The 25,606-nt window shown below is 42.1% G+C and overlaps 1 protein-coding gene across 2 annotated transcripts; it reads right to left on the bottom strand.

The window, feature by feature from the left end:
• Window positions 1–1,204: 1,204 nt before the first annotated feature.
• On the bottom strand, window positions 1,205–24,613 carry nol8 (nucleolar protein 8). Of its 2 annotated transcripts, XM_083770880.1 has the most exons (18): window positions 24,583–24,613; window positions 23,476–23,667; window positions 19,439–19,501; window positions 19,044–19,122; window positions 17,221–17,374; window positions 16,602–16,921; window positions 15,440–15,711; window positions 13,727–15,063; window positions 12,186–12,326; window positions 10,128–10,235; window positions 9,530–9,626; window positions 8,299–8,434; window positions 8,052–8,129; window positions 6,354–6,706; window positions 5,085–5,220; window positions 3,456–3,517; window positions 2,841–2,923; window positions 1,360–1,494 (listed from the first exon to the last, which is right to left on the bottom strand). In XM_083770880.1, exons 2-18 carry the CDS (start codon window positions 23,597–23,599, stop codon window positions 1,435–1,437), a joined length of 3,603 nt encoding a protein of 1,200 aa, XP_083627006.1. In that variant the 5' UTR covers window positions 23,600–23,667; window positions 24,583–24,613; the 3' UTR covers window positions 1,360–1,434. The 2 variants fall into 2 exon arrangements, 1 of the variants encoding a protein (XP_083627006.1); XR_014569624.1 differs by lacking the exons at window positions 17,221–17,374; window positions 19,044–19,122; window positions 19,439–19,501; window positions 23,476–23,667; window positions 24,583–24,613 and adding an exon at window positions 1,205–1,348 and having other exon boundaries at window positions 1,384–1,494; window positions 16,602–16,984.
• Window positions 24,614–25,606: the final 993 nt, after the last annotated feature.

Genomic DNA, 25,606 nt, shown 5'->3' with positions numbered 1-25,606 from the left:
GACAGCTTTATAGACTTGTTTGACAGCACTATCAGTGTATTTTAAGACATTTAAAACTCTCAGTTAACTTGACCCTTTTTCTTGGTCTTTTATTGCCTCTACATCGAACGTCTTTGCCAAAAATAGACGATCTACAAGCTCACAACACGTCAGATTGCGCAGTGAAACAGCTCTCAAAGTCACTCTTTGTTAGCACATACGATTTTTCCAATATGTATAAACATCACAAAACTGGGAAAGGGTTTAGGTGATGCTATTTGTAGAAGTAGCTTTGTTTGGTTAATCTATGTACTAAAAGAGTTATTTTGAGACTTGTTTCACCGTGCAATGTAAGTCTTCAATGAGGAGACTAATCAACAGAGCAAGATAAGTGTTCTCATGGCAAGGTAACTACACAACCTAAACCTCTACACAGTGTCCTTGTGCTTCATGTCAGGGGCCTTCAACTCTTTTATTTTTTGTATTGATTCAACCTTTTCATCATATACTTGTTCCATATACTTGTTTGTGATCAGTGTTGTGAAAATTCATGTTTGTTTGTTTCTATTTATTAATAGAAAAAAAAAAGAATCCCTTCTCCGGCAAAAATAGCTGATCTACAAGCTTGTAGATCAGCTATTTTCGGCTAATGTCCCCCAAAACAGGTAGCTTACCGTACTACTGTCCTTACTGGCCTCCCCGGCATGTGCACTTAAGCCCCTCCATGTGACCCAGAATGCTGCAGCACACCTATATTGTGTAGAGATGCTAGGTTTGATATTCACCTCACATCTTAGTTGTTTTGAAAGACATGTGTTCTTTGCACTCCATTTACGTGAGCATTTATCCCGTCATTTGTTGACTAGAGTTCATGTCATTTACTCTGATCTTACACTTTGTAAATCACTCTGGAATAAGAGTGTCTGCTGAATGCCTAAATTGTAAAACTGTAAAAGGGCTTGATATACATCATTGCACGCCTTGCCATGCAATATGTTGATTGTGTTGTGTGACACTGGGGGCACATTAACCAAATCCAACTTCTTTGTCATTTTTGTAGGACAGTATTAGGTTTAGGACAGACAGACAATCGTTAGAAACATGTTGATTCATCAGAGAAATGACATGAGATTTCATGAGCGTTTCATTTACATTTATTATTCCAGTTCAGCTTTACAGCATATCTAGGATACAGAATGTTTGAGGCCTGACATTTTTTATCAAAAGCAAAAATCGAGTAATTAAAGTAAAATAGTTATCATAGAATACTGTGGCTGTACTGGTCAGCTCTCAGTAACCAACAGCAACAAACTGTAGTTGTACAGGTCAGGTTGAAAACCTTTGTATGTGTGTTGTACCTCCTGACCACCTGTACAGGGCAGCTTCCAGTGTCCTCCTGAACACCTGTACAGGGCAGCTCTCAGTGTCCAACTGTAGAAGAGTGGTTGTGCGTCTTCAGCTTCTGTGAGAAAAGTTGACTTTCTTCCGGGCTTCTCTATGTTTCTTACGGTAGTCCTGCACACACGCACGCACGCACGTAGGGCAATTAACCAAAAAATATATCGACTCGACTCAGACATTTAGAATATCTAACCATAATAATTTGTCTTGCTCATGTAGGTTAATCGAACGAATCTTTACAATACATCCATTATAGACCGATTCCGTAGCGGTTTCATGGTCGCAGCCTACGTATTTCCTGTAGGCGGACTCGACGTTGCTGCGGGTTTAAACCCTCACCAGGCGGCCCAGGCCGTAGCGTAACGGTCTGGGCACCGGACTGGTAATCCAGTCGCAGTGTGCCGCGGGTTCGACTCCCGGACCCGACACGGCCTTTACTGCATGTCATCCCCCCATCTCTCTCCCGTTTCCTGTCAGCCTACTGTCTGTCCCTTAAAAAATCAATAAAAGGCGTAAGCCGCAAAAAAAATATCTTAAAAAAAAAAAAAAAAAAAACCCTCACCAGGCGCATCTCTTCCACTACAGTGAACGGCAGAGTGAGAATGTTAGTTTGCCTCAAACTTTACTCTTTTACCTGCTTTTTTACTAACACTAACATTACAAAGATGTCCAGAACATCGAGATGAACCTGTGTAGTTTATGGCTGCTCCAACAGTAGTGGCAACATAAAGAATAAATAAATACGGAATGTCAAAATATCCACCGCGGTGGCCAAGACCAGAGCCATTGAGTAATGGTTGAGACAAAGCAGTGAAAGGTCCTGAAAGATACATAATGTCAGTCTTACCCAATACCCAATCTTTCTGTTTTATGAACACAAGGCTGCTGTATTTTATACCTCATACTAAGCATTTAAAGTATGAGGTATAAAGTACAGCAGCCTTGTGTTAATAAAACAGAAAGATTTCGTATTGGGTAAGACTGGCGTTATGTATCTTTCACTGCTTCGTCTCAACCATTACTCAATGGCTCTGGTCTCAGCCACCGCGGTGGATATTAGACATTCCGTTTTTTTTCTTTTTTTAATGTTGCCACTACTGTTCGAGCAGCCATTAACTACACAGGTTCTCGATGTTCTGGGCATCTGTGTAATGTTAGTGTTAGTAAAAAATCAGGTAAAAGGAGTAAAGTTTGAGGCAAACTAACATCAGTCACTCTGCCGTTCACTGTAGTGGAAGAGGTGCGCCTGGTGAGGGTTTAAACCCCGCAGCTACGTCGAGTCCGCTTACAGGAAATACGTAGGCTGCGACCATGAGACCCGCTACGGAATCGGTCTATACCAGTAAAACACACAAGAAACAGGCTTGCAAAATAATGTGTATTTTACTGGTATGTATAAACCTTATTATTATCATTCCACACCAACAGCAGAAGATCAACAGAAACTGTGGATAGCCTACCTGGATGAGAGAATTCCTCTTCTCCTCCCATGCCTCCTGTTGCTCCCCAAGCTCAGAGGAACGACAGAATAACCTGGGCCCCTCTGTTAGAGGAGAGGAGATAAGAGAAGGAGAGGAGAGAGAAGGATGATAGGGGAGAGGAGAGAAGGAGATTATAGAAGGATAAGGGCTTATTTTACATTCTGTTTTTTTGTAAATGAATGCAACACTTTGTCATGCTACAGTGTCGCACAAACACAGCAAAAATATCGAATCTTACAATATTGTTCGGCAATTTTTGAATTTTTAAGTACATTTGAAAATGGCTAAGCCTGTCTGTGTGTTTCATAAATATGCAACCAATGAAAAGTATTAACAAAGAGCTTGTGACAAACCTGAAAAGTAACACTTTGACATTTTTCAAGATTTCCACCCGACAGTAACGCTCATAAATTATAATGATCAGTTTGGCCGCACAAAAATAGTCTTAGCATTGTGTTTATGTTTGTGTGTGTATTGTTTATGTGTTTGCATGCGTTTATATATATATGCGTGTGTGTGTGTGTGTGTGTGTGCGCGCGCGCACACGTGTGTTGTGTGTGTGTGTGTGTACAGTACAGTATGCGTGTGTCTTACCGGTCAGTCTGTAGTCATCAGCACAAAAGAAGAAGAAATCTTTCTTAACTGGAGTTTGAGGCCTACACACGCACACACACAATATAGAATTAAGTAAATATAAAATCGATAAACACAAGTAATATACAGAAACATACCGAATAATCTCATTCAGGTTGAAGCAGCCCCTCTTATTAACGGCTATTTATGACCAAAATCAATCATTTGACACAAAATAATCATTTACAAATGACATTAGCATAACAGCAGTCCATTAGCTTCTGGAATTAGTCAACTCCCCAGTCAGCTTAACTACTTTTACCATAATTATACTGTATCTGCAGCTATTTAAAAAAAAAGATCTTGAAAAAACGTGAACACTCTGAAGACAGATTCCGCTGTACCACTACTTTAAACACAGTGTTGTTATTAGTAGGAATAAACAAAGAACAGAAGAACCGAGGAGGCAGTGGACTAAGAAAGGGGAGGAACCAAAAACAGTTCCTGTTTCTACACAAAAAGATCCTTGACATAATTTTTTTTGAAAACCACCGATACCGTAATAATATCATAGTAGTGTAATACATAATGATGTAAAATAAAATGGTAAACGGTGCATTTATATAGCGCTTTTATCCAAAGGCACCAATCTGCACAACAGGAGCAATTAGGCGTTGAGAGTCTTGCTCAAGGACACTTTGACACTAACTCTGGGGGAGCCCGGGAGCCACTGCCACCCCTAATGTAATGTAAAATAGCTTTAGTGCTTTATTGCAATAGCATTTATACTGAGGTTCAGTTAAATATAGTATCGCTCACTGTTATCTTCTACATAATTTGATGAAACTGTTAAATCATTTTCTCCAACCACACTTCCTGTTTCTAGAGCGTAGCCTATTTGCACTTCTCGTCAGGTCTACCACTTTGTGGTCAAGACGTTGATCATTTTTCCACACTGAATAATTAGCTGCTTTGAGTTGTCTAAGGCCTTGTCCACACGTATCCGGGTAAACGGATAAACGTAGGTTTTTATATGCGTTTTGGGGGGGTCGCCCACACGCAAACGCGTTTTTGGTCCATATAAACGCATCTTTTGGAAAACTCCTGCCACAGTGTATTTCTTTAAAACTCCGCCTGTGTGTTCCCTGTGTGGACAATGTAAACGGAGTTTTGCATGGGTCTTGCTATTGGTCATATGGACAGAGAGATTTAAAAAAACGTGTCGTATGGACAGAGAGATTAAAAAAAACGAAAATGAAAACGAAAACGCTACGTTTATGTAGGTGTGGATGAAGCCTAATTCTCTGCTGTATCACATTCGATCTTTCCTCTTTTAACATAAACCAGCTATCCAATGGGGTGACAGGTCTGCACAGGGATAGCTATTCAAACAGGTTACTCAAACATGGCTTACAATATGGAATTAAAGTTGCAGTCTAAATTTTAACTTGAAGTATTGATTTGATTCATGCTACTACTGTTATATAAAGATATAATATTAATTATGGATATTATTTATAATGCACTTTACATTTGCATGAATCTAAAGTACTACATATATAAATAAAACACCAGTAAATGTTTGGTATATTATACATATATAAATAAAACAACATTAAATGTTTGGTAAAAGTAATGATGTAATCGTACTCTATGGTGGTCTCTCCGCTCTCCTCCTCTTCTTCTACGTCACGTTGCTCCTCCTCTTCATCAGAGCTGCTGTCTTGGAAACGAGGGTCTGTTTGCCATGACACCTTGGGTCCATGGAGAGCTTCCACACTGTACTCTGTACGCACACACACACACACACACACACACACACACACACACACACACACACACACACACACACACACACACACACACACACACACACACACACACACACACACACACACACACACACACACACACACACACACACACACACACACACACACACACACACACACATTATAAAACCAAATAGGACCAAATGCCTCCCTTCCTGCTTGGTACTCGACATCAAGGGTTGCAGTGGGGTATGGCACTGCAACATACAGTACTACCGTCAGGTCCAGGAAAACAGAAACATTATACTGTATTATACTTTGTTATCAAATGGTGGCGTGCAAAAATAGTGACAATAGCTGATCTAAAGCCTTTGTTATTTTCACAATTGTTTAAAAATCAAATCATTCCTTAACTGTAATCGAGCTAAACGTTTGAAATAATTGTCATACTGATTTGAAGTCCTATCGTGATATCCTATTAAAAAAAAACCCAGATAGGATAACAATGACCAGATTAGATACAGTCTTTAAACCATTAGTAATATTGATAATAAGTGTACAAAACATTTTGACAAGATGGTCCCGGGATCACCCATGATCAATATGTCTGTGTGTACTGACATCTGTTTTCCATTCAACCAACAGCTGCCCTTCATTCTCCAGGCCCAGGCTGCCACCTGCTGGATACACTCTGGTACAACAGTTTTTAACTAAATATTTTGCCCAACTGCCAAACAAACACAGCCGTTTGCTTGGGAAGTCATGTGGTTTTACTGTAGCATTTAAAGTCTTTGGTCATTCACAAAAACACTAGTTTGTTCTGTAGAGACATGGTGAATATGCATAATGACTGTGGGTGTGATTTGATCCTGTAACTAACTACACAGTAAAAGGCATTGATATGTTGTCCAGGGGCCCTGGACAGGATTCACAAACTACAGCTCTTGTGAACACAGTCGCAATGACCTTCTGCAATTCTTTTAGAAATTCACAAAGCGCAGCTACTGAGATTGCAGATGCATGGAGGGGAACAGAACCAGCAACCTTCAGCTCACAAACCTGCTCTTTAACCTCTGAGCTGCATGTCACCCTGTTCAACATGTCTTTACCATGTTATTATGGATTCCACCATTGTTATAGTCTTTACCTGTTTCCTGCTTGCTTTCCAGTTGGGCATCGTCTGAGAAGAAGGAGAACTTGAAGCCCAGGCCCTCGTCCTGTTGTCCTGCAGCGAGGTCAGAGGTCATGTAGGTGGACATCAGGACGTCCGTCTCTGTCCTCGGTCCTTCACCACTCTGCTCTTCCTCCTTCTCCTCCTCCTCCATCTTGTCCCAGCCCACACTCTCAATCCCCTCTCCTGGGTCGTGGTTCTTTTCATCCGCCTTGTGGTCTGTAAGACCGAAGGCAGCCTTCAGGTCCACGGAGACGTCGTAGTAGATCTCTGTGGACACCTCTGGAAGCTGAGATGCTTCCTCCCTCTTCTTCTTCCTGGAGGCTTTACTGAAGGACACAAATTAAACTCTGATGACGCCAATGAACCTGATTAAACTCCGGCAGACTCCATTAAGCCTCAAAATACTCCATTAGCCGTTGGATATCATGAAACCTCATCAGAACTCAGTTCAACTTTAGTAAGGGCCGTTCATGCCAAGCATACAGCTCCTTCTCAAGAAATAGAATATTGTGCCAAAGTATTTCAAACCTATTTTTGTTTTCATCTTTAATTTACAGATGAAAATCAAAAAATCCTATCTCAAAATATTAGAATATTTTACGAGACCACTAAAAGATATGTCGACCATCTGATAAGCATATGAATGTATGCAGTCAATACTTGGTCTGGGCTACCTTTGAAAATTAAAAAATAAAAATCATCAATGGGGGTGGCATGGAGGCATGGAGTGCCTGTGGCACTGTTGAGGCGTTATGGAAGCCCAGGTTTGCTTTGATAACAGCTTTAAGTTCATTTGTATTGTTGAGTGTTATGTCTCACACCTTCCTCTTGACAATGCAACCTAGATTCTCTGTGGGGTTCAGGTCAGGCCAGTTGGCTGGTCAGTTAAGCACAGTAATACCATGGTCAGTACACCAATTACTGCTAGTTTTGGCACTGTGGGCAGGTGCCAAATCGAGCGGGAAAGGAAAATCTGCATCCCCATAAAGCTTGCTTAAGCACTGAAGCACTCTAAAATATCCAGGTAGTGGTACAGTAGATGGCTGTGTTGACTCCAGTGTGAAGTTTTCACTGTCAGTGATGATTTTGGGTGCCATGTCATCTGCAGTCAACATAGCCATCTATCAAGAGTACTTTGTGCTTCAGTATGTTCACAAGCTTTATGGAGATGCCGATTCTCCTTTCCAGCTCGATTTGGCACCCGCCCACAGTGCCCAAACTAGTAATAATTGGTGTACTGACCATGGTATTACTTAACTGACCAGCCAACTGGCCTGACCTGAACCCCACAGAGAATCTAGGTTGAATTGTCAAGAGGAAGGTGTGAGACTCAACAATACAAATATAACTTAACTTACAGCTGTTATCAAAGCAAACCTGGGCTTCCATAACACCACAACAGTGCCACAGGTTGATCACCTCCATGCCACGCCCCATTGATGAAATATCTTTTTCCAAAATAGCCGTTTCGGTGAGGAGTGGACTCCACGCGAGTTAGAACAATTTGGAAAACAATATGACCAAAATGCAAACCATCGTAATTATTAAATCTCTTTAACCTCTGAAATTCATTACAAATGATTGTATTACATTACACCTCTGAAAACCTGAACTATTTGAACCTCATTTCGGAAGAGAGAGAGAGATTGAGAGAAAAGGAGTATGTTCTACCTCTCCTTGGGTTGTTCTTCTGTTTTTGTCTCGAAGGCGACGTGTTCTTGTCTGCTGGGATCATAATGTAACACATCTCTGCACACACACACACACACACACACACACACACACACACACACACACACACACACACACACACACACACACACACAAAGTTACTTGACACACAAACACATCACATTTAGAAAGTGTGTTATCTGAATGCGTTTGTCTTGTTGGTCTTGTGTGTGTTTGTGTGTATTACCTGAAAGTCTTGGCCTTGCTGGGTGTGTGCGTGGTGGTATGTGTGTCCAGGTTGATGTTCAGAACACTCTGTAGGATGGTGAGATTCTTGCTTTTCTCTTCAGCCAAATCCCCCTTCTCCCCTTCCTTCTGACTCCCTGAAGAACCACAGAATACACCTTCACAAAAATAAACCAACCCACAGAGCCACACCCAGATATTGGCTTGGGCAATATGGTAAATGGTAAATGGTGCATTTATATAGCGCCTTTATCCAAGGCGCTTTACATAGATTGTGCATTACATTCACCCATTCACACACACATTCATACACCGATTGCATCGGAAGCCATGCAAGGTACCAACCAGCACATCGGGAGCAATTTGGGGTTCAGTGTCTTGCCCAAGGACACTTCGACATGTAGACAGGAGGAGCCGGGATTCGAACCGCCGACCCATGGATCATTGGACGACCTGCTCTACCTCTTGAGCCACAGTCTATATATATATATATATATATATTGGTCAAGAGACCACTTGAAGCGCAACAGCCCTATTCTGGGTGAACAATAGTCAGAAATAGCAGATATGCAAGCTAAAAACATGTCGCAAGACGACGCACTGAGAGCTTGTGGAACAGATACATTGGCATTGGAAAAGGAAATGTGAAGAGAAATTGTATTTATCTTACAAGGATTGACTCAATTAAGTAAAAAATTTAATAAAATACAACCACAGTAATCTACTGTTGTACTGAGAGCTGACCGTGACCAGTCATTTTTGGGGCTTTTTGAGTGGTGCAACCACTCCTACATCCAGCAATGTCTGTGTACCTGTGTGTGTACCTGTATAAGTGAGCACGAGTATGTTACATATTTATACCAGTAGGGGGCACCAGAGATACAGAGAAGAAATTGGAACGATACAGAGAAGAAATTGGACGATACAAATTGGAATGATACAGAGAACCAATAGACGGGAGTTGCACCACTCGGTTCACACTGGTGTGTTTTTTATGCCTCTATTGATAGGGAAAAGACAGGAAAGGGGGAGAGAGATGGGGAGTGATATGCGGCAAAGGCCGTCGGGCTCGGGAGTCGAACCCGCCGCACACTGTCCGGTTGGCTTGGCAGCCTAGGTGCCCAGACGGTTGAGCCAACCCTCCGGGCCACAAGCAGTCTTCTATGGTTTTACTGTCTGACCAGTATGCGTTTAGTGTGAACATAACAGTAGCTGATGAAGCATTTCCTCACCTGGACCTTCCTCTCCCTCTTCTTCATCACTCTCCAGGAAGTGTGAGCCCATCTGGAAACGCTGGTCCGTACCGAACCGAGACTGGAGCGCCATCAGCTACAAACATGACACAACACCAGTTATGGATCAACCAAACAACTTGTCCATCAGCTCACACTACACTGTTCTCGGTCACATTTCATTTTACACTAATGTGATGATTTGATATATATATTTGTGATGTAAAACCAGCTGACACAGAATGCCTGTAGGCTACTTCCTTTCCTATTAAAACATCCTGGCTAATATTCCTAAAACACCCTGAAGGACTGCTCTCTCCTTGTTGTCTATGCAGATTTATGTTGGCGACTTGTTCAACTTCACATACGTTCTTATTTACAGTAGATATATAGCACGTATACTGCTTGCTTGCTTGACCACAAATGTAAAGAATGGTATTTAGATTTGATGTTTACCTGTATCCTAGTTACTTTGCAGCACTCTATGTGACCATTTCATCTGTCGTTTGTTGACTAGGGTTCATGTCATTTTGTCTTACCCTTTTAAAGTCACTCTCTGCATAAGAGCATGTGATGAATAGCTTATGTAGAGTCTCACCTTCTGTCCAGCTTTGCCTTCAAACTGAGGTTTGATCTGAAACCTGCTGTCTTCATCATCACCATCCTCATCATCACTGTTGTCAAACAGCTTACAGCCTGAGGGCTTCTGGAAAGACATTACACATGCACACAGTTACAGGACTCATCATGGCCCTCATTTATCAATTGAGTGTAAAATCTGCCACAGATTCGAGTGCAGGTTTCATAGTACACCCACGTCGCCACGGCATTTATAAAGTGATCGCAAACAGCTGATCCTTCCTTAATTTCGTTCTGACGTTAATAAATGTGACGGCTGAAATCTATCTGGCACTCCCTATGAAATCAAGCCTCGCCCTCGTTTTTGCGACATGAACACATGCAATACGTCCTTGAAACCCTGGTTACAGGAAGAAAAAAAAAGGTTCTCCCGTGCCTTGCTGCCCGCCTCACCCCCCTCTCTCATACACACACACACACACACACACACACACACACACACACACACAACTTGCAAGCCCTGCCCAACTAACTGGTGTGTTGTTAAATAAATAAAGAACGAACACCTGCATGAATTAAATAAAGTTGTAGGCCTACCCTGTCTGTTTCCCTCTCACCTCGCTTGCCTTGCTGTCATGCACGCGCACACGCACCTACATGACACATCGACATCGCATCGCCATGAATGGAATACGTTTGTAGGCTGGCCTATATTAATTTTACCCATTTGTGCGCAGTGCACGGCGAAGGCGTGAGACTGCGCACTGCTGTGATAAGTCCTGTGGGTGAGTGTCAGTGATGCCTGCATGAGATGCCTATCATGTCGTCAAGGCAGTCATAATCAACGTTGTAGTGATTTGATCATTGATGAACGAATCATAAACATATGGATGAAGGCTTGCCGCTTGCATGTGTGCTGGTATGTGTTGGCGACGCACGCCGCGGTCCCGTCCTCCCGACCCCCTAAAATAATCTCGCTTTTATCTGAACTGTCAAAGCACTTATTTAAATGGTGAATGATTAAGCCCCTTACGCCTATAGCCTGCTACAATTGCAAATAGGCAAGCTGTATATGCTTGTCATTGTCACTTGGAAATAAAGTCCATTTATGCCTTTTTTTAAATAATATCACACAGACAGTACAGTGATATAGGCATCTGATGTCATGCCGCATGCTCCAAAACATCTCACAAGTGCGCTCGCATAACAAGGCCAGTAAAGCACTGTTAGATTAAGCACAAACTAATACATTGTAAACATGTTAAATTGTTTTTAGTTTCACAAATTTAATTACTTGTAAAGTTGGAAATCTCTTTTTTTTTTTTTTTTACATGTATAGTTTTATATTAACATTTTAGGAGTGAAAACATATGCTTAGATGCCTGTGACAGCGTGTCAACAGTTCAGACAATGCTGCTCCGCTTGTGTACGACAGAAAAACAGCCGAGGACAAAGCATACGACCAGACGTGACTTTTTGTCCTACTCAAGTTCAATTTCAAGCTTTGTCGGAAATGGTAAATGCCGAAACTTTCGGTAATTTTGGCGTGCACCCATATTTTGGCGTACGCACGGTTGATAAATGAGGGCCATTGTTACTAGTAAAGTTCACCAGAACATCATTGGGACTTGTGAGGGTTGTCAAGCTTTGTCTCAATGTTATCCATCGTCTTTAGACTTTGAAAAACAAGTGTTATACTGTAGCTCACTGGCTCTCAAAGTGGGGTCTGAGGACCCCCAGGGGATCTTGAGGGATTCCCAATTTAAATAGTTGCCAAGTGGAGCTATATAGATCTGCAAGCCAGAGAGCATACAAATGGGCAGCGGTTTGGTTCCATTTACGATTGGAACCAAATGCCCTACTTTATCACACAAGAGTGTAACACAGAAGTATTGAGAATTCCCAATCTACAATCTCACAGCACATTGGCTATTTTCACTAATTTACATTTCTTTTTTTTTAAATAATGATAAAAATGGAACAGTTTTGGATATTGTAGATACATATAGCATAGATCAATGACATCATTTTGCACATACACAACATGTATACACATGTATCAACCACACCCACATACCTGTATTGCCTCATCATCCCCCGAGCCGTTTAATTGGTTGTCCACAAGCAGGGTTTTTTTCACTGAGGTCTGTTTGACTTCGTCATCATCATCATCAGAGCCGAAGACAATGTGTTTACCGCTCCCAGCTGCTGGAGTGTCCTAATAGAAACATCACAATAATGATAAGAATGATAAGAAGAAGAAAAGAGAGTTACAGCACATTTTAACAGCGGGCGACAGCCTGGCGTATTTTCCGGAAGTGTGTTATATTTGTCTATGGGACCCGGCAACTACTGGCGATAACAGGCGAAGAGGCGATAGTCGAACAGTGGGCGGAGGAAGGTCGTTCAAAAACATGAAAATATTTGATCTTTTGGACGACAACGTCCGGCGATAGCCAATCAAATTCATGTGTTGCTTTGTTTTCCCTCCACGCGGAACAGTGATACGTTTACATTACATACGGTAATGACAGCAGGAATGCCCACTAGGAGATTTCTAGCTCCCAGAGTAGCCACTGTTAAAACATAGGGTGGAGCCTGATTTATGCTCTGCTGCACAACGGTGTCACGTGCTCAACATAGCTCAGTGCGCATCACATTGTGACGCATAGTGAGCTTGTAGGTCTGCTATGTCTTCATCTGAGACAAAGTATGACTCAGGCTTAAAGGAGTATAGTTCACCCAAAAACAGTCCAAACTTAATGACAGGATGGATGAGCCAGCCAAACGAAATATGTGTGAAAATATGCTGCTATACTACTATATGCTGCTCACAAAGAAGGGAATAACAACTTTGATCTATTCAATACATACATAATATTTATATTCCTATATTTGCTTTCTACTGTCTGCCTGATACGCCATCGCATGGCGTATGACAAGATCTGTTCTTGTCAACAAGTGACACAGCCGTGCAACAGCATATAAACTAGAAAAAGTGCCCTTCTGGGCACAGGTCTCCACCAGGTTATCCACAGATCCGTGCAATTAGAGGTAAAAACACTTTTCGGCCAGTTATAGCGCCACCTTGAGGCTGAGTTGGAATTGTTCATGTGGCATTTCGTCCTCGGCCTAGTGGGAATGTGGGTGCACAATTTCACGGAAATCACGCGATGTGTTCATGATTTGCAGCATTTTGTTTGAAACTGAGCACTCCTGTGAACTTTGGAAGCCAATCTTAACCAATCAGGATGGAGTCTGAGAAATCTGAAAGACCCGTTTCGTTGAATGGCTCTAGAGAGACTGTGTACCAATTTGCGTGATGTTTGGACAAAATGTGTAGGTGTACTGTGCAAAAACTTGTTTTGCACAAAGCGGCCTCCTGGTGGCGCTATAACAGGCCGTTCTGGAAAGTTCATCGTTGGCATCCAGGGAGTGTGTGTGCAAAATATGGCATCGACCGGGTTAACGGTGGCCGAGATTAGCTGTTCACGGACACACGGACGGACGGACACACGGACGGACGGAGTGCAAAACATACTCTCCCCACATGCCTTCGGCCTGGTGGAGACAATAAGTCCTACTGTAAGCAGAGAGATAGAGAGAAGAGGTAGTCACCACGTTGCCCAGAGCTCCCTGAATGATCTTCTTGTGCTGTTCGACCAGTTGGACTCTGTGCTCCATGGCCGCCAGGCGCCTCAGGTTGGACTGCCTCTGCTTCTCTTCATCCGGCTCTTCAGCCACTCTGACCGAACTCTCCTCTTCCTCACTGGACGACGACGAGTCAGAGCTCGTCTCGAGGTTGACCCGTGTCACCGACTGCTGCTTTGAATCCGGCTGTCTCTCCGGAGACGAGAGCGTGTTGGCGACGTGTTGCGTCCCTGAGCTTTCCGTCTCCATCTCCTGTGGGTTTGAGGACATTTGTGTCTCCTGTAGTTTTAGGGACTGTGCAGTCTGCGGTTTCGAAGGCATCTTTGTCTCCCGTAGTTTTGAAGACGTTTCCATTTCCTCTGTTTCTGAGGACGTCTCATCAGTTTCTGAGGACGTCTCATCTGTTTCTGTGTCCTGCGGTTCTGAAGATGTTTCTGTATCCTTTGGTTTTGAAAAGGTTTCTGTCCTCAGTGTCACTGCTGCGTTCTGTAACTCTGTCGTGTTTAAGCCAGTCTGTCTCGGTTCGTTTATTCGCTCCTCTTTCGTCTCTTTCTCTACTCTCTCCATCAGTTTCTTTGTCCCCTGGAAAGCAGGGAGACATGTCACCTTCTTCCTCACTTCCGTTTGCCCGTCATCATCGCTGTTCTCCATGATGGCCGCCAGGATCTCGTGTGGCATGATTCCCTTTTTGGGGGCTCGTGGTGGCTTGGTGTTGGCACAAGGGATGCTGGGAAGTGGAGTTTCTGTTGAAGCCAGTGCTTGTGTTGTTGAGGAGGCACTCGGTGTGGGTGGACTTCCTGTCTGGGTGGTGGAGGGGACTGTGGGAAGAGTCGTTTGTGAGTCTGAAACAAGCTGCTGCAGGTCAGCCAGAGAGATCTCCAGTCTGGGACAGTTTGAGAAGAGAGCCTCATACTCACTGTCGCCTTCATCACCGTCATCATCGTCATCATCACTGCTGTCATCATCATCATCAGTTTCACCACAATCATCAGCAGCAGAAGTCTTCTGGACATTTTCTCCTTGTGAAGTGTCTATGTCAGAGCTACTGTTTGCATCTTGATGATCATCATCCTCCTCCTCCTCCTCCTCCTCCTCTCTCTCAGACTCTGAGGAAGGCGAGTCCGTTACAGATGCCCTCTCCTCCTGGCTGAGGCTCTTCAGACGTTCTCCCTGTACCTCCTCTGTGTTCCCCGCCTTCCCTCCGCTCCCCCTGGCACTGTGAGGAGCTGGAGGTCTCTTGGAGGTCAGCAGTTCATCAGTGTCTGCCGAGTCATAGTCGTCCTCATCTTTATCAGCCATGACACCTGGAACCACAATCACAGTCACACATGATGCTAGGTTATTGGTTTACCAGTGACCCTAGTTTATTGAGGCACTACACTGTCTCTCTGCATTTAATTTGATGCGTTTACCTTGCTTAGTGTAAGTCGTAAATGTAAGCATTTAAGCAAATCAGAGACATCTAGTACTGCTAGTTTTCTACTCTAGTACTGCTAGTTTTCTATCCTACCAGGACCTCTAGTACTGTTGGTTTTCTATCCTGCAGGAACCTCTAGTACTGCTGCTTTAGACTGGTTTGGTTCCATTCGTACACTGGTCCGTGACGAAACGCATAGTAAAGTCAGCTTTCTTGAAATAAAAACGTTTGACAGGACAACCAATGTGACAGAATACAGGTACCCTTATGCTGCTGCCGGGACCTGCCAGAATTGTCCAGGAAGTCTACTCCAACCACTTCCAGACGGTCATCCTCTTCCACTTCCTGCCCCAGTGCACCCTGGGAGCTGCGTTGGTTTTTCACTAGCCTGCGTATCTCCTCATCTGAATCGTCGTCGTCGTTCAACACGCACACCACCTTCGGTCGCCTCGCCGCCGCTCTGCCGTCTCCGTTATGCAGAGGAGTGCTGGGAATGTCTGGGGCCTTGGACCTTGGATCAGTGGGAACACCGGGCCTAGAACCACAATGAGAAGCACAGACCTAGGATCAGAACAATACCCCCATAAGAGAAGATTTATTTTTTAAATAGCGGCTGTATAACTATTCCTCATCTTGCTGAGGACTCCCTGGAACCCCCTCAAGGAGTACTTTTGAGAACCACTGTTCTATAGTAACAGGAGGTCATCTGAACGCGTAAAGGCCTATTCATACTCCAGTTTTCGTATAGGTAATAAGGTGACCACCGAAACGGTGGTCAGTATCAACAGAGAGATGTGTTCGGGTGAGTGGTGAAGCTTACCACGGCGGCATGATGTCATGTTTTCGGTGGTCACCTTATGACCTAAAACTGGACTATGAATAGGCCTTAACACATTTAGTACAGGAAGTGCCTTCAAAATAAAGGCTATAGAGTGCCAGAGTTGTCTGATCGCTTTTACTTTGAAAGCCATGAAACAGGAAACACTTGCCTAAAAAAGTTGACTTTACAAAGGGACCTCACATCCCCGATCATCTTAATATATTGTTTTACGCTCCAAAAAGCGTTCATATTTTGCGAGAGAGACGGATGAGGAACAGAAATGAAGCGCCAGCATATCGATCCATTCATCACCACGGAGAGCGCCCTGGATTAGGAGATACGAGTCATTCTTTCCGCTGCGCTAACATGGGAGTCAATGACAAGCTAATAGTTGCACTGAGCGTTAGCATACGGCAAGCGAAAAGCGAAATGCCAAAAAAAAAAAATAGGAAAAATTCTGAATATTCTTATCTCGCCCCGCGTCGCTGGGACGTCGCTAGGACGTCCTCACACGTCAATAGTACTAATATTTCGGGATCCTTATGACGTGCTCACACGTGTTTTGTATAGAATCTGTTAACAGTCTCATCAGTCTCAACGTCTACCTGCAAGCTGCATCGTCCACAGCAGATAGGGTGGAGTCCACGGCCGTGTCCTCAGGCACTGTCCGTCTCTTCTTGGGCCTCCAGGGAATGGACGGAGGAAACTCGCCCCGCCTCTTCTTGCTGATGTCATCGTCACCTCCCGTCAGCTCCCAGGTGAGCATGGAGACGGGGGTGGGGGTCTCGTCAGGGGTCTCCAGTCTCTTGATGTTGTGGGAGTGTTTGGACGGGTCGTAAGACACTGTCTTGCTCCGGTTCCCACGGCGGACCGTCAGCTCGACCACGGGGAGGACCCGCCCAAACTTACTGACCACCCAGGAGCCCTGTCACACACCACACACGCACAGTTAAAATAAGTGTTAAATAGTGGTAGCTCTTCATGTTGGGTTACCAATTTTAACCAATTAGAAATAAGACCTCATACAGGATAAACAAGTGTTTGAAAATGTTGTTGAATCGAAAGGGATGAAATGGATAAAATGAAACAGATAAATGAGCAGCAGACAAAAATTGAACTGAAACACAAGCTGATACAATTAATTCTCATCATTCATGTCTTAGCAATTACATTATTTAGTTACTGTATAACTAAGCTACAATATAAACCCCCTGGCAGTGAGACCTCGTGTCCTGGTACTTCAGTTCCTGGTACGGCTGCCTTCATGTGGAAGTTCTCCACCCCAGCCTTCTTCAGTGACTCCAGAACCAGCTGCTTGGGGTCTGAAGGCTGCTGCTGCTGCCTCTGTTCTGACAGGGCCTGCCTCTCTTCTGCTAGCCTGAGACAAACAATACACCATCTGATATACTGCATGTCATCCTAAGAGATTCAGACCTCATATAACAGAAATATACACACATTAACCAAGCCATTTAGGACGGGAACCCCTTTGGAGTTTTTTACATTTCAAGACGGCGGGAATCCCTTTTGGGGTAGTCGTTGCAGTATATAGCAACATACATTTATTGTGCAATTTTTAATACATAGTGTAGCCCGGGTGGAAAACAAGGGGTTAAACTGAATCCTTTAAGACGAATTAAGCAAATACTACGGAGTGTGGTTTTATGTTGTGTGAATGTGGGTATGTGTGGGTGTTCAGGATTGGACAAAAAAGGTTTTAGTGAGTACCACCTACGGTAATTGGCTGTGGGTTTTGGGGAAGGAGGAAGCGAGAGAGAGGGAGGAAGAAGGAAGTGGGGAAGAGAAAGGAACGAGGAGGAACGAGGAGAGACGGTTTTGGAGAGAGAAAGATTTAAGAACTGTACAAAACATTTAAATAGTTTGTTACTGACGTTTTCTGAAAAACACCAGTATATGTTTACTGTTGGACATCATGTGCGTGTAGTGTAAGAGACGTTTACGGTGCGCCAACGTTGTGGACGAGAGAGTTCAGCGTTTGTTATTACGAGCGTGGAGTCTACTGGACGGAGAACAACACCAGTCGCGATTGTCGAGACGTCGGCTTGGAGAAGACTGTTCCGTACCGGGAGCCCGGCTTGTGTTGCCGTTTGAAACGTTTGTCATTGCCAGTACTGAGTCTACAACAAACTGTGAGTTGAACTGTGTCTGTTTGGAGCTGCTGCGGGGACCGGAATCATCACATCGCGGGAGTGACGACGCACAGGCCTGCAACGTAGTGTGTGTGTGTGTGGGCCCACAGTCTGTTTTACATGTAACGTCCCATTCAATTTAAGGTTCAGTGTTATGGTTTAAGTTCATGGTTTAAAGGTAACTTTACAACTACTTTTGGGTTTCATTAGTCAGGGAGAGAGATAGGGAACAGTTTAGGTTTTTGAAAACAATTGAAAGGAATTGGGTTAGAAGATAGTATTTCATTTGTGTTATCAAAGAGTTCACATAAGTATACCAGCTATAATTGATAGTTGTTGTAATATTTTGAGTATTGTGGATTTGATTATTTTAAAAGATCACTAAGCCTTGTCTATTATTTTATAAGATCTGTCTTTTCTTTTCTTTATTTATTTTGTTTATGATTTTTGTTACTTTAAAAAAACACTTTCACATTTAAAAGAAGGGATTCTTTATATATATATAAAAACTAAAAAAGACAAAAAACGACAAAAAGTGCTTTTTCCCTTTTGGTTTAAAACGTTGTCTGGGTCCATTATTACGAACTCAAACACACCCCAGTTAGCCAGGCGGTTGGGGTGCTACAGAAGTTTTTCAGAAAAAAATCCAGGGACCATCAAGAAGCAAAGATTTGAGTCCAAAATGTTCGCTTTAAAAAAAAATATATATACATGTATATTCAAAGATTTTCACGTGATACTATAATACAAGCTCATAGTGTGGCACGAAGTGACACAGTATGATCTGCTTTATTATTTTTTTTAGCTCAAATCTAAAATGACACTGGTCTTAGTTGGTTAAATAATAATACACCAAAGGCTTTATGTGTGTATACATACAGTAAATAATATACTAACCTGTCTAGGAAGCTCTCCTTGGCAGCTTCTATCTGCAATGTTCCTCCTTTCCATTTAGCCTTATTCAACACACTCGTACCTGTGAACAACAACACAAACAAACAAACACTCACATTCAATCACAGCAATAACAACTAAACTAAGTAAGAACGACCAGGAATGCACTGATTGGGCCGATACCGATTTAGATGTTATTCGCTCCCCATTTTTTTTTGCCAGGGAAACAAATAAATCTGTGTGTGTGCACGTGTGTTCTTTCTTATACTATACTAATTCCAAACAAATACAACTTGTATTGTATGTAATCTTCTCTAATTGAACGACGCATTTCAAATGTCATATTATAAAAAGTGATAAGTCATTAAAAAAGTCGCATGACAATGGAGATATCTTACATCTTTTGAATTCTGCATCTGTGATGGTGATGTTGACGTAACCAAAGGTCTTGTATGGAACTCCTGCAGAGAGACACAGTCAATGTACAGTATACAGTAACTCATTCACAATGTTTATTAGTGTCACTGTCAAGTATACTTGTTGTATCCACTTCAAGCAATCGGTAACTTTTTGTGTGTGAATAATCAGTATGGAAAAGTATGTTAATCAGACCCAGTGTTTGTCCGGCGGAAACCTCGTATGAATCTGATCTCAGGTCAGAATGGGTTAAGCATTATGTTATACTTTAGCTATAAAATAGCAGATCTACAAGCTCATATCGCGGCACGAGTGCCGCACTAGGAGCTTGTCGGTGTGCTATTGTTGAAAATGCGGCTTGTAGGTCTGCTATTTTTTTTAATGCGGCTTGTACGTCTGCTATTATTTTTAATGCGGCGCAAATCTTTGAATATATATTCTTTCAGAGGGAATGTTTTTAACTAAAATCTTTGCTTCTGGGGAGGTCCCTGGAACAACATATTTTCAAATGGGGGTCGGCGGCCATTCCGGCCAATTACATATAATTATGTCAGGCCTAAATGGGATAATACAATATAACTAACACATCTGCAGTGGTTGTAGACTTGTAGTTATAGTTTGTTGAGAAGATTTCTGTAGAACAGACCCGTACAGGTCCATTTGGATTCATTTTCCGCTCTCAAGGGTTAAATTATTGTTACTTCATTTACAAGGAGTCTACACAATTAGAGAATGTAGAATAACTTTTACTTTGATCAAGCACAACAAAATATTTTTTAGTTTTGGGTCTCTGAATGTCATCAAATGGTGGTCCGTGGCTCAAATAACGAATAAATAATGGACTTGAAATGAAAAGGGTTGAAAACCACTGCTGTAGAATTTAGATCCTGTGGTATAGTAGGACACCTATTGGTTGACAAGTGGTACCTGAAGGTCCAAATTCAGTCTCCTCTGAGCATTAGTATTGTCACGATACTGGATTTCAAACTTTGATATGATATATTGAAAAGTATAGTTTTTCAATACCATTTTCAATACCATAAAACCACAGAGATTTCTCTGAGGTTTTAACATTGTAAGTACAAATAAAAGCTTATACATTTTCATAGTAACATAACATAAACCAAAGTGCAGATAAGAGTTGTGAAGCACAATAGCATTTAATTTCTTTCTGACCATAGTCAACCACATCATCTACTGTAGGTTTCTATTCAGATATTAACCAATGCATCCGGTCTTTCCAGGCTGATTTGTTGCGTTCCGTGAATTTGTATTGTTGTCACTTCGAAGTGACAAAACGAGATCCGAATTCACAGAACGCAGTGAATCAGACTGGAAACAAGGCTATTTCCAAACAGCATATAGGAGTGGAAACCAACTGGGACCAAGGCTGGTGGAGCGGAGGATAGGAGCAGGGACACTACTGACTATAGAGCACCGAAGTCCTGACGTAACTCGCTCATCCCTTCGATTCCCCTGGTTCGCGGAAATAATTTCTCTATGGAGAATAACATGGGGTGATCTTAATATCGTCTACTATAAGCGTTGTGGTCCAAAAATAAACAAGCTGTCTCTGCGTTATTGTCAGGGAGGTGTCTCTGTATCGTTTGCAACAGTCAGTCACTCATATATGATACAGTCTGCTTCTAGCGAAAATGTAACTAATTCAGTAGCAGTAACATTAGCGTTTTCTCTCAGTCAGTTGATTCTTCATATCCATATGAGTGAAGCGGCCGGGATGACATGTTCATTTTTCAAACACGGTTCTTATATGAAGCAATCTAAAAATCCTCCTATGGCAATTTCAATGCAACTAAAAAAATACGTGAACCTGAGGACTGACGCCCTCTACTGAAAGTGACGTCAGACTTCGGTGCTCTATTACGTTGCCCTACGCATGTTTGTGCTACCCCCACTCCCCCACGAGAGCGTCGCGTTTCCTCATGCAGATTGGCTACTTTCGCCGTTTGATAGCTTTGATTTGTCCTAATGTTGGTGCTCAATAGAGCGTCGCAGTCCCTCCCCCTTTCAGAACAACGAGTGGCCCAGGAAATGAATCCCAATGCATTTTTCCCATAGGCATTTCAAAACGTATTTATTTAAAGACCTTTTAAGCGTCGTACGAAGCCAACTCTTGTCGTGACAAATCATGACAACACACACAATTTTTCGGGCCAAACAAAGAATTAGAAAGTAGAAAGAAACGGCAGGTTACACTTTTTTAAATGTTTTTCTTCTTTGTAATTATTTGTTTGGTCCAAAATATTGTGTGTGTTGTGTTGTCATGATTTGTCAGGACAAGAGTTGGCTTCGTACGACGCTTAAAAGGTCTTTAAATAAATACGTTTTGAAATGCCTATGGGAAAGATGCATTGGGATTCATTTCCTGGACCACTCGTCGTTCTGAAAGGGGGAGGGACTGCGACGCTCTATAACAATTAAACGTTTGCTAGACCAGGTGTGGAAGAGGGGCTGCTTCAGTGCCTCAGCTCTGGGCAGATTCACATGGGCAGAGAAAATTATGTTAAGAGGATCACCCTACGCACAGTGCGTACTGCGCATATGCCTGGCGACGGTACTGGATAGGAGAAAAGACACCGGCGTGTGTGAGCTACATAGCTACAAAGGCAGGAGGGGAGGGGCTGTACGTAGCACTCTAGGGCCGCGATGTGTGTGTAATCCTGCCGCATATGTGTCTCAACCAACGAGAGACAGAGTATCGATACATCGATACTATGGAAAAGTCATATTGAACAGTTTTTATTTTTCAGAATCTATATTTACTGAGCATGCATGCATAATCTATTGCAGCTGTTTCCAGGTTTTTTATTTTGCTCAAAGGCCCACTTTCACCACCGGTTAATTATTATACGGGCGGCAGTGGCTCAGGGGTAGAGTGACCGGATGGGAACCCCAAGGTTCCCAGTTTGAACCCGGGCTCCCCTAGAGTTAGTGTCGAAGTGTCCTTGAGCAAGACTCTGAACCCCTAATTGCTCCCGATGTGCAGATTGGTGCCTTGCATGGTTTCCTCCGGCATCGATGTGCGAATGTTTGAATGTAATGCACAATCTCTGTAAAGGGCCTTGGATAAAGGTGCTATATAAATTTACCATTTACCATTAACCCATTTATTTATAGAGAATTCCTTTTATACTTACTATACAATATCTGACGTTTTCCTTTTCTGTCTATTTTTATTAACTATTTTTGTAAGAGCAAATCATTGTAGCTTGTAAGGAAAATACTTTTAAAATGTTCTCCTCCTTCATTTAAAGTGGCACTATGTAACTTCATTTTAATGAATACATTGTAATTTTGTCCAATGTGTATGGTAGATTACAATATAACATGTATTGTATACCATATACCATGGGGTAGTTGTATTTTGTCTCCCTGGTCTTCTATTGAGACTTTTAGATTGTGTCAAAGGTCATGTCTCACCTAGACACAAGACTGGCTCGAATTTTGACCTGAAGGTTAATTCAATTTATCCCCTGAGCAAGCAGGCAGGCTCTATTAGCTCAATGTTAAGCATTTCAGAACTTGCGCAGGGAACCAGGTTCAAATCCGGGGTAGAAGAGGAAAGTTACAATAAGTTCAAACTCCATTGACAAGCAGTATGTGATCACGCACAAGCTCCCAAGCTCTAACGTCTCTCCCCAAATCCCTGCTCATGTTTAGAACATGTCAAATAATGCTCCTGTTCACTCGCCATCACCACAACAGGCCCAGTTTGACAGTTTAATACAGTTGCCAGATATGAGTTAATCGAACAACTCTGCAAGGCACTTTAACGGTTCCTTTTAACAATTCCTTAACAAAAAACCTCCATATAATATAATTTAGGCTAATTCAATTTCGTTCCCTGGAACAAAATATTTTGAGATGAAGGCCAAATACATCATTTGGGGATGCTTGGCATGAAAAAGTAGTTTAATTAATGTGTAGAATCGGCCTCAGTTCAGGTCTGTGTAGTAATGATCCTGTCATCTGTGTAGTAATGATCCTGTCATCCTACCCTGGTCGTCCCTCCTGGTTCGGACCTCCACGTCCTCCACTTCTCCAAACTTTCCAAAGCGTTCCCTCAGGTCCTTCTGGGTGATGGTGTGGCCGAGTCCGCCCACATACAGCCGTCTCATCATGACTGCAACCAACTACAGCCTCTGTGTCTGTCCGTCTGTCTGTAGGGACTCAACTACAACCTCTGTGTCTGTCCGTCTGTCTGTAGGAACAAACACAAAGACAGTGCTTTGCTGTTGGGCAGAAAACTCTTATCTCCATATTCTAACTTTTCAATTTCATGCAACTTGATTTAGTTTTTCTTTTACACTTACATGATCAGAGATTTAAAAGCAATCAATGAATATACTGCACGTAAAGACTACAATTTGGAAAATTGTCATAGAAGTATACACAATTGATATTTCTAGATTTGCTAAAATTGCAACAAAACCTGTATATAATTGTGGGCATAAACAAGTGTCTCATAATGATTTACCTTTACCATGCATGTTTAAATACATTAAACTACTTTGCATTACTGTGATGACCATTTGTCTAATATATTTTATTTGACATTAACATTTTTGGAAGAAATAGCCAATTTTACATTGAGGTGTCCGTGTCCACTCTTTATTAGAAGGTTTTTCTTTTGTTATATTGGCGGTTTTCAACTACAGTACGAACCCAATACAACAACAGTAGTACTAGTTTACAAAACCGTTCTCAAAGCATTTACATGGCTGCAATTCGAAACATTTTATGACATTAAATGTTCTATATAATAAAGTATTCAATCAATCAATCAATCAAATCTCATTGAAATACTGTAATCGACTGTAATCTGGGTTGTGGGTACAAAATCCTTTATCGTCATAACATTGATGACACTGATTATTTAATAGATAGTTATATACCCGGTAAGCAGATTTTGGACATTATTAAATAGTATATGTTCCAGTATGGCACAGGACGGAATGAAATAGACATTAGACAACAGCTAGGCTAAAGGTTAATCGTGTTAACACGATACCAACAGAAAACCGTTTAAAATCCCCAACTACATAAAACAACAAACAAAGTGTTATTGAATTAACACGATAATAAACACAGAATAAATGTTTACCTCACATGTATCCAGTAGGGGTTACACTCACTCCTCTCCGGAACTCTCGAGAACAACATTACATGGTTCCGGGGGAAAGGTTCCGTTCCGCTTTCCCTTCATGACATGTATGACGCACACATCAGACGTGCTCATTTCATCGCATTTTAAAGGGGGGGACGTTAAACATTGATTTGTATTGTTAGGTAGGTGGATTTAATGAATTAACTCAATCTAATATCCAATTACAATCTTAACTCTACATATCATTCATAATATCAAACACTAAAAAGAACTAACGTTAATATGATATGATTTCACTGATACAGACAGTAACGTTTACCCGCATGTGAGGTCATGAGTGGTACGGTCCTCGAGCGCCAAGCTGAAACCCCGAAACCATTTGTACACATACTACGTACAAACATAAGCAAGGTGAGGAATACAATATTCACTACCACACTCATAATAACATTATTATGTTTTGTAGGTGACACAATACTTTATGGTGTGTGTGCATGCGTGTCATGGACTATTAATGACAGACATCTATAAGCACTTGCTAGCACTTTTGAGCATCCTTTTAGCCGCGACTCGAGAACTATAACCTTGTCTACATAGAAAAGGTAAACAACTGGGTCCAGAAAGGGGCTAAGAATTAAGTATTGTGTAGTGAGGTGGAAAGCCTGGTGACACTTAATTGACAGACAGACAGTTAGCCAGTCAGTCAAACAAACAAACAAACAAACAAACTACTACTGAGTACAGTACTGCACCCCCCCAGACGATTGCGTCCTTTCTCAATTTAGTAAGGATGCATGATACATCAATCATCATGCAGATATAGTGTCATTTCCTGACAGTAGGTTAGACATAAAACCGAAAAAGATTCCACGTAAATTGCACACTGCCTTCATGATTTGAGTCATTTTCAAAAATCCACCTTGCCAAGCCGTGGATATCCACGGATATCCGTAGAGAGAGATCTTTACCTGTACTATATTTTTTACCTGTACTTTGAGATTTTTCCTGTACTTTTAAACAG

Source organism: Protomyctophum parallelum (genome assembly GCF_964188405.1).
Source record: "Protomyctophum parallelum genome assembly, chromosome: 8".
Lineage (NCBI taxonomy): Eukaryota > Metazoa > Chordata > Actinopteri > Myctophiformes > Myctophidae > Protomyctophum > Protomyctophum parallelum.
Note: the sequence above shows the minus strand (reverse complement) of the source record. Positions and strands in the feature narration are given on the sequence as shown.